At 44.2% G+C, this 9,897-nt stretch overlaps 1 protein-coding gene across 1 annotated transcript in view; it reads left to right on the top strand.

Annotated features, from left to right (window-relative positions):
• The window catches only part of ryk (receptor like tyrosine kinase), a 72,851-nt gene extending 63,407 nt beyond the window's left edge, over positions 1–9,444 (top strand). Inside the window, 4 exon segments of the mRNA XM_034235611.1 lie at positions 1,867–2,039; positions 2,164–2,323; positions 5,350–5,486; positions 8,416–9,444. Of these exon segments, the coding sequence (XP_034091502.1) occupies positions 1,867–2,039; positions 2,164–2,323; positions 5,350–5,486; positions 8,416–8,527 (582 nt within the window). The 3' untranslated portion in view covers positions 8,528–9,444.
• Positions 9,445–9,897: the final 453 nt, after the last annotated feature.

Raw genomic sequence — 9,897 nt, forward strand, 5'->3', positions numbered from 1 at the left:
CCTTCTTTAGCTCTCTCTCTCTCTCTCTCTCTCTCTCTCTCTCTCTCTCTCTCTCTCTCTCTCTCCACACAGCGGTTCCGCTGCCCGTTTAACAGCCTTTCTTATGTTCTTTCTCGAACACGTAATGAAGGTTATTAAGCATTTTAGCTCCTGTGTTGTTAATATGGACCGCCATTTCCTTTATGAAGTAAAGCAGCCTGTCTGTCTGTCCTCGCGCTGTCCTCACATCCCCGGACCCCCAGACTCGGAGGAGCACAGGGATGTCAGTATTGTTTATGAAGCAGGGTATAGAAAGTAAATTATTAACTTAACTATTCATTTACTTTTCCAAACAGTGAGTAGCTGGGCAGCTGCAGCATGTGTGTTGCAGGACATGTGTTGGACAGACAGAGTGTGTGGTTGGACTCTGTCTCACAGTCAGGTTACAGTGTAACATCAGAGAGGACTGGGACTCAGCACGATAGATTCAAACACACACAGAGACGAGACAAGAAGAGAGAAACAGTCGGAGTCATTTCAAATGGCGTGCTCAAAATAGAGAAAGATAGACAGCGAAAACAGAGCATTTAATGACATTTTCTTTTACTAGACCTCTTTGAAATGCAATTGAATGCCCCTGCATTATAGCAACAACAACAATAATAATAATAATAATAGCAATAATAATTGGGAGGGGGGGTGCGGCTGTTCTTATGTTCTCTGAGGGGAGGCTCACCTTCCCACACTTCGAAAACCCCTGCTCTAGAGGAAAAGTATTTTTGCTACAATGAATATTGTAAGTCATGTCGATCCATTAATTAACCAGGGGCAAGGGACCAACACACCAATAAGACCATCCTTAGAGCCATGTCTTTGGCTGAACACATAGACATCAGAGTCAGTTTAAACGAGTCATGCGTTTAATTTCATAACCTTACCCTGTCATAAAACACAGAGAACATCTTTGCTGATTAGAACAATTTGACACAGAAGACCAATTTCAGCACATTAAAGGTCCCATGTCATGGCCATTTCTACTGATCATAATTCCATTGTTGAGGTCTACTAGAATAGATTTACATTGTTCAATGTTCCAAACTCACCTTGGTTTCTCACAGCATCTCTGTAGAGTCTGTGTATTCACTCTCTGTCCTACACGGCTTGTTGGAGCTCCTGCCCCCCCCCCTGTGAGCCCACTGTGCTCTGATTGGTCAGCTCGTCCACTCTGTTCTGTTGAGTCCACCACTGTTACAGCGGAACATCAGTGTTTATGTGTTACAATGGCGTTTGTTAGCAACCAGGAAATGACACCAGTAATGACAAACAGATGAGAAAGCTGCGTGGGGTCTGGGTGCCGTGTTGGCGGGATGTTGCGGGGCTCGCTGCTGTGAGGAGCGGACAGTGTGAGCTGGGTTACTGGTGTGGTTTCCGGGTCCGCGAGACACAGCAAAACCCAGCCTGAAACCAGCCCGAGCACACACACACACACCCGGTGCCTGACTGTGAGGCTGTGTGTGCTTACACACAGCCTCACTGCGACCTGCCGTCTCAGGCTGAGAAATCTGCGGAAACGTAACGGCTCCGCAGATTGGTCCATTTGGACCAATTGGTCCATGGGGTCGTCGTTACGTCACTTGGTTCCCGGAAGAAACAAATGGAAAAATAAGTATCTCCAATTAGGCGTTCTGGGGCAGCATAGACAGGTCTTTTCTGTGTTAGAGTTTTACTCGCTACAGGGTGTACTTTGAGGGTTTGTGACTCTGCAGACCGTTCACATGCAGAGAAAGCTACATAACACAAGGGGACGGGTAATAACCAGAAAAGCATGTCATGGGACCTTTAAAGTCACGTCAGCTTTAGTCTCCTGTCCCCTCTCCCCCCTTTTAGTGTATTTCCTGTTGCTACTTCTCAACTGCACATTGTCTGTGTCTCTCCCCCATTTCCTCTCAGGCGATCTCTCAACAGGACCTGGTTTACATGGCCATCCAGATTGCATGTGGAATGAGTTACCTCTCTCGCAGGGAGGTCATACACAAAGACCTCGCTGCCAGGAACTGTGTGTAAGTGTCCCCGCCTGGCACAGAGCTAAGTGCTTCCCTTCAGCTTTCAGGTGATTTGGATTGGAATTTAATTGCTAAAAATAAAGACGCCACTTTTTCTCTCTCCCCCCCCCCCCACCCACAGCATTGACGACAACATGCAGGTGAAGATAACAGACAATGCCCTTGCCCGAGACCTGTTTCCCATGGATTACCACTGTCTGGGGGACAATGAGAACCGGCCGGTGCGCTGGATGGCCCTGGAGAGCCTGCTCAACAACGACTTCTCCAGTGCCAGTGATGTGGTAAGGCCTGACACACACACACTTTACTGTGAGCACTTCATCTGTGGACAATAATAATGCATTTTATTCATATAGGCGCCTTTCAAGGCTCTCATGGTCGCAGTACAAGATACAAAACACAGAAAAACACAAAACACCAGCAGATAAATACAAACAAGACAATGGAGTATATCATCATTAAAAACAGAGGATGTGTCATGTGATCCGGCTGGATATGCCATGAAGAGATACGTTTGGAGACTTGATTGAAAAATGGAGAGAGGGTCAATATTCCGGATGTCCGGTGGGAGGGAGTTCCAGAGGGGGGGTGCAGCGCGGCTAAAGTCTCTGGACCCCATGGTGGTTAAACTGAAAGGTGGTGCAGTGAGGTGGAGGGAAGCAGTAGACCTGAGAGTGCGGGGGGATGTGTTGATGTGCAGGAGGTCGGAGAGGTACAGAGGATTGAGGCTGTGGACAGACTTAAAGGTGAGGAGCAGAATCTTAAAATGATACGGTATCTGACAGGCAGCCAGTGAAGCTAAAGAACAGGAGTGATGGTGGGGGGGGGGAGTTTGTGGATGGACTTGAGAGGGAGACCAAAGAGAAGAGAGCTGCAATATTCGATGTGTTGAGGGACCAGGGTGTGAACACGGATGGCAGTGCTGTTCGGTGTGAGGGGGGGAGCGGAGGCGTTTGATGTTCCCAATATGGAAATAAGCAGACCGAAGGACATCACTGATGTGAGTTTTGAAGGAAGTGTGCTGTCGAGGATGACACCCAGACTCTTAACTTGAGGGGAGGGTGAGAGGAGTTGTCGATGGAAATGGAGAAACTGTCAGGAATGGGGTTCCAATGAGGAGAACCTCAGTTGCATCACTGTTAAGTTTGAGGCAGGTGTGTGTGACAGTGAGGAAGTGATGGTTCGGACTGACGCCCAGCTCTCCAGTCAGTGAAATACATGTTTGTGGATTCCTCTGCTTTCCTTGTCTTTCACTGCCATGCAGTTCATGGGAAACAGCTCTGGGTTGTGCGAGAACTTGGTGATTTCATTCATTTGTGTTATTTTATTTTTTAATGTGTTATGGTTCCCAGCCCTAGTTATTACACATCTTCTTTGTTGTTTTGTGTCTCTGTAGACACAGATATGTCACTTTTTAGTCATTTTTGTGTTAGTTGCTTTGCCCTGTTATTATTTAGTGTTTCTTTGCTTGTCTTTGAATTTGTTGTATGTTTCTTTGTGGTCATTTTGAAGTTCTTCCTGGTCAGGTAATCTCTCTTTGAGTGATGATGTAATAATTCAGGTCAGGGGGGCACTGACAGTCTCCGCCCCTTAGCCTGTTCCTGATTGGTGCGTCCTGTAATCCTTTCCTGTCTGTTGAGGTGTTTTTAATAACTACATTTAGGGGAAATGATATAGAGGGGGTGATGCAGGAAATGGAACCAATTGCCATTCTTAGACGCTCGGTCAAGGTTTGGAGGGAAGGGAGTCAGCGTGGAGCACCATGTGACCTTCCTGTGTCACGGGAGCAGAACGGGCGTGGCACTGGGACCGGGAAGCTCCTCAGAGATACAGCAGCTGCCAGAAAGTCCAGACAAGTAGCTGGAACTGTGTAGCATCATGAGAGCATCTCTCTCACACATACACACTCACTCACTCACACACACACACACACACACACACACACACACACACACACACACACACACACACACACACACACACACACACACACTTCATACCCTCATGCCAGTGTCAGGATGTGTTGGAGTTGTTGGCAGTGGCACTTAGGGAACAGGGTGGGTACTGTACATCACGCTCTTCCTCTCAGGAGCCCCCCCATCGCTGTGCCCTCAATCACTCCCTTCACTTCCTTTAAAGGCTGCATGTAAGGTTATGACATACTAACACAACAGCAAGCTGCTCTTTAGTGATCATATCATGTTCTGTTCATAATTCACTGCCAAGAGAGCAAGAGCTGCCCAGTTTCATTTGTCATTAGCTAGACTCCATAAATTCCAAATAACAAGTGCAGGGTCAAAGCCTATTGTTAGCTCTTCAGTGTGACCTTGGCTGTAGGTCAATAAAAGAGTCACACAGATATGGACATGCTTGTTTCCTCCTGGAGGTCAGCTTGCAGGGTCAGCACACCCCTGTCGGACCCTCACACTGTCCCAAACACAACTGTTTACTCATCATTTCCTCACATTGTTCCTGTGAAACACTTTTCTGTTTAAATGCAAGTTGGCTTTCCGCACCCTGGATGGAAATGTTGATTATATTTATCGGGTCTGATGTTGACACCAGATACAACAGCTTGTGTTGATCATGTTCCTAACCATCGTCATGCTGCTTCCCTGATGGCTTCCACAGGATTGTAGCTGACATCCTCGTGGATTCATCTTCTTATTACAGACACATGCATTTCCTAACATTCGGTCTATATGCTGTAAAATGTATTATCTCTTGGATTTACACACGGCATCTATTGCACGTCTGTCTGTCCTGGGAGAGGGATCCCTCCTCTGTTGCTCTCCCTGAGGTTTCTCCCATGTTCCCTTTAAACTGTGGGTTTTCTCTGGAAGTTTTTCCTTGTACGATGTGAGGGTCTAAGGACAGAGGGTCTAAGGACAGAGGGTCTAAGGATAGAGGGTGTCGTTTTTCTCATACTGATATTCTGAACAATCTGTGCTGTTGTATTTGCTGTAAAGTGTCTCTACTGTAGGCTATTTTAATTGTATGTACAGCACGTGCTATATAAATAAAACTTGATTTGATTTGAGTACTGTTCCGAATGTTGATCGTGTGTGTGTGTGTGTGTGTGTGTGTGTGTGTGTGTTTGTGTGTGTGTGTGTTGTGTGTGTGTGTGTGTGTGTGTGTGTGTGTGTGTGTGTGTGTGTGTGTGTGGTGTGTGTGTGTGTGTGTGTGTGTGTGTGTGCTTGTGTGTGTGGTGTGTTGTGTGTGTGTGTGTGTGTGTGTGTGTGTGTGTGTGTGTGTGTGTGTGTGTGTGTGTGTGTGTGTGTGTGTGTGTGTGTGTGTGTGTTCACAGTGGGCCTTTGGAGTGACTTTGTGGGAGCTGATGACTCTGGGTCAGACCCCCTACGTGGACATTGACCCTTTCGAGATGTCCGCCTACCTGAAGGACGGCTACAGAATAGCACAGCCCATCAACTGTCCAGATGAACTGTAGGTTGATTTACAGAGCACAAACACATGCACACTCGCATCTCCATTGAACACAGTTTAAACCTGTTGAGCCCTGAGCCTGTTTTTCAGGTCTCAGGCTTGAAAATGACATTCCCAGAACAAATGACTATAACTTCCCTTCTAAAAGGGTTAAATTAATCATCTTTTTTCTCAAAGTAATGATAAACCTGTGAGTTGGATGCAGAAAAGTCAGAATCAATATAGATTTTTTAATTTTAAAGTAAATTCAGATTGAACACAGTAAAAAAATGTAAATTCTAGTGTCCGTCTAAAGAAAAAACATGACTTAGTGTATAATGAAAACCACCCTTGAATGATGGGATAATACACTAAAAGATTTAGGAATACACACTATAACATATAATAAGTACCCTGTATCAAGAATGATGCAAAATAAGTGACAAAAAAAAACACTTCTGGGGTCATTTGGGTGCATTTTCCATATCTCTGGCCCCCCTTGGTCGATTTTGATGATTGACATCTCTTTTTAACCGTTAGAGCCAATAGAAGAGGGGAAGTTCCTAAAATCCATCTAAACATTACCCATTGGTGAATGAGTGATGCATAGCCAGCATGCCCAAAACCGGAAGCTGTCATACACTCTAGTACAGGGGTAGCCAACACGGTGCCCGCGGGCACTTAGTCGCCCGCAGTGGCAACGTGAGTCACCCGCGGGGCATTTTCTAAAAATAGCCAAGCAAATCCAAAATGTAAAAAATACACAAAAGGAAATGTAATTAAAAGAATCTACCCTGTGCATAAACGAGAGAGAGAGAGAGAGAGAGAGAGAGAGAGACACAGTAGAAAAATGTAAAAGGGGAGTGATTAGTAAAATATGCATAACTAAAAAGAAAGAATGCTAACTAGGTAAATAAACAAGGTTAAATGATTTGTTATTGGTTGTGATCATATTCTAAAGATGTTTGGATTATTGAAAAGTATACAGCTCCCTTTCATCTGAGTGTTGAGAGCTGTATCCATACATTCAGTGCACCAGATTGATGCATTTAACTTCAACAATTAAAAACAAATCTTCCCGGGGGTGCATGCCCCAGGAGGATGTGAGGACCCCACTAGAGGATGTGAGGTCCACCACCAAATAAAGCAGGTTAAAATGATTTAATTGCATACATGTTCTTTTAGTAAACACTGCAAACGGGTCCCGCAGACCCAAACAGCACACAAAGGTTAAGGGTAAGCATATAATAATGTTAAAATGTGCTCAATATATACACTGCAAAAAAACAAAAAAAGAGGAGTAAAAGTAGCTCACGACTTGTTTTATTGTGAAAGTTGCTCTCATCCTAAAAAAAGTTGGTGACCCCTGTTCTAGTAGCTATCGTAGCAGCTAATATGAAATCTCCGTTATTGACATAAAAATGGAATGATGGATGATCAGAAATCATTTCAAAGTGACACAGACACATCGGATGAACCTATGGATTAACCTTCAGCAGCGTTTTGATGCCATTGAACTCAACTTTTGATCAGAAACAGCAAAAGGTAAGACAAATTGCTGTGTTTGCTCCGTACAGCTACGTGGTGTGATGTCTGGTTTTGTTTCCCATGACAGGAGTTCTGATCGCTCAGTGATGATACTTATATTTCTGGAATCTGTGGAATCTCAGTTTGCTAATTGATGTCTTGTTTGTGCAGATCCGATAAGTAATATTTCGCTCAGGGCTAATTCAGAGCCTTTGTTATTACCCTCGTGTTTCGTTTAGCTAAAAATGGTTAATATTGTCTGTTAGCTGAGTTTCTTCCCATTAAGTGGGTATGACACATTCATAGTTTGTTAAATGTTAAGAAGCCCTCAGACGCTTAACTGGTTTTAACACGTCCCATCTCATCTAACTTCAAGGGGGGGGGGGGGGTGGTAATGGAAACATAAAGATATTGTTTAGCATTCTAAACACTGACAGCCTCAACTTTTGGAATTCATTATGAACAGCTGTCAGGTTTAAAACACTTTCATCTAGTGTAGTGGAACTACCACAGAGGATTCATTGAGAGATTCAGTGCAGGACACATGCAGGATACATTCATTACTATTAGTACTAATGTTAATTATTAACTAATGTGCATGCTGTCCGTCCGTCCGTGTTTTTCTCCTGACTCGACAGCCTGTCAGTTTTAGTTTTTTACCAATAGTGTCAGTTCATTTCTGTGCTCCCGACATCAAATACATCACATAAGCTCTGTGCCCACTTTCTGTGTTTCAACGGGTTCAAAAAGATCTGTTGCACCCGCCAAATCCCTGAACATTGTTATATAACCACAAAGACCTCTGGGAATAATCACCTGACCTCTGTTAGACGTAACTGAACACGGTTCCCTTCTAAATACAATGGATGTGAGGCCACGGCTTCCTTTTCCAAAATATTATAGTCTACACGATAAAAAGCTTTAAGGGCCTGCCTTATTAACAGTGATTATATCTCACTCACTAATATCAGCGCTGTACAGGCAGCTCCTGCCTCAACTACTGTAGCTGTGTGTTCAGTGTGACAATGCTACGACTTTTACATAAGTCACCCTCTCTCCCACTGCATCCGTACACGCACACACACACACACACACACATGTATTTAATACCTTTAGTTACTTCACAGATGTGGATGAATGATGTAAAATCTAATCAAGTGTTAAATCAGACTTTAGTTCCACCTGGAGTAAATCCACCAGCTACCCTGCAGTATACAAAGCCATTCAAACTAGCTGCACCTTTACCAGCTTTGAGAACACTTTCATGATGTCCGGCAGTGTCAGTAGTAGAGGCTTGGACTGTGAGCCGTAGGGTCGCTGGTTCAAGTCCCCGACCTGACCTGAGTACTTTTACTTTCACTCAAGTTCTAGCTCTGAGTACTTTTCTCCCTTCTAATGTGTTGTGTGTCTTTTCTCCCCCCAGGTTTGCTGTGATGGCCTGCTGCTGGGCCCTGGATCCAGAGGAGAGGCCAAAGTTCCAGCAGCTGGTTCAGTGTCTCACAGAGTTCCACGCAGCGTTGGGCGCTTACGTGTAAAAACTTAAAACATACTTCTTTGTTTGTTTTTACCAAGAACAGCAACACTACAGGCTGGTGGACACTATTCATAAGGAATACATGAAATATAGAAATGTGCCTTACCAGGTGAAAGAGTCTGATGCTTTTATTTTGTACAGTTGTTTTTGGAGTTTTTATATAGTTGCATTTTTTTTACAGCATAGCAAGGTAAATGGTTTCTTTGTTAAATATTGTTTGCTTTGAAAGCATCTAGAAGTGATGGCAATACAGTGCTCCACCTGCATTCCCGGACATTTACGTGCCAGCGGACCCATTCTTTTATAGAACAATGTATGCCTCCAACAACCTGGATTCAAAGACAGTATTTTCTACAGCTTTGTATTTTAGTGACAGTGTAGATGTGTTGTGGATAGACCTAAAGCTGTGTTGGTATGCTTTGGTACGAGGAGCCTCTGTGGAGAGGAGTTCTTCCTGAAGGTACACGTTTCCTCCGGATCACACTAAAGACTTTTCCTCGTTGATCAAACGGATGGACGCTTCAGCTTTTCCTAAATCAGCATTGCAAAGCTACATTTATGACCTTGATTTATTTTTATAAATCAAAGTGAATTGTGGACACTATTATTATTTTATTGTCACCACCTTATTCCTCTTTTGTACATTTTCTTTCTATCTGAACCTCCAAACTATCTCAACGTGTCTATTTTATAAGCTTGACTGTTCTGCGTCAGAACAAAACAAAAACCTTCACAGGATTCTTTTGACTGATTTGATGTTCTAATAATCACTGTGAACACAAACTGCCACCAGCTCGGTCTGATCTTATTCTTCCACCTTGAACATCTTTGTGTCTCTATGGTCACTGCATGTTGGATTAAGGTTTTAAACTGCTTCCCGATTTCATATCCACAAATTAAATGGGATTTTAAAATATAGAATGTCTACTTCATTTCACTTTTTCACATCAAAAGCCTGCAGTGTATTGGTACAGTTCATGCTGATGAATTGAAGCAAAGCTCTTCTCTTTGTTTGAGTCACCTGACACCAAAGTCCTGTTTGTTCTGTAGCCGCACCTGAAGCCCAGTGTTTTGGTACAAGAAGGCAGAGATGGAGCACTCGAGTTCTGGACTTGCACTCCAGTTCTGGACTGGACTCGCACTCCAGTTCTGGACTCGCACTCCAGTTCTGGACTCGCACTCCAGTTCTGGACTCGCACTCAGTTCTGGACTGGACTCGCACTCCAGTTCTGGACTCGCACATCCAGTTCTGGACTGGACTCGCACTCCAGTTCTGGACTCGCACTCCAGTTCTGGACTCGCACTCCAGTTCTGGACTCGCACTCCAGTTCTGGACTCGCACTCGAGTCGGAATCGAGTGCCGATTTTCGG

This window comes from Gymnodraco acuticeps, unplaced genomic scaffold, assembly GCF_902827175.1.
Source record: "Gymnodraco acuticeps unplaced genomic scaffold, fGymAcu1.1, whole genome shotgun sequence".
In the NCBI taxonomy this organism is placed as follows: Eukaryota; Metazoa; Chordata; class Actinopteri; order Perciformes; family Bathydraconidae; genus Gymnodraco; species Gymnodraco acuticeps.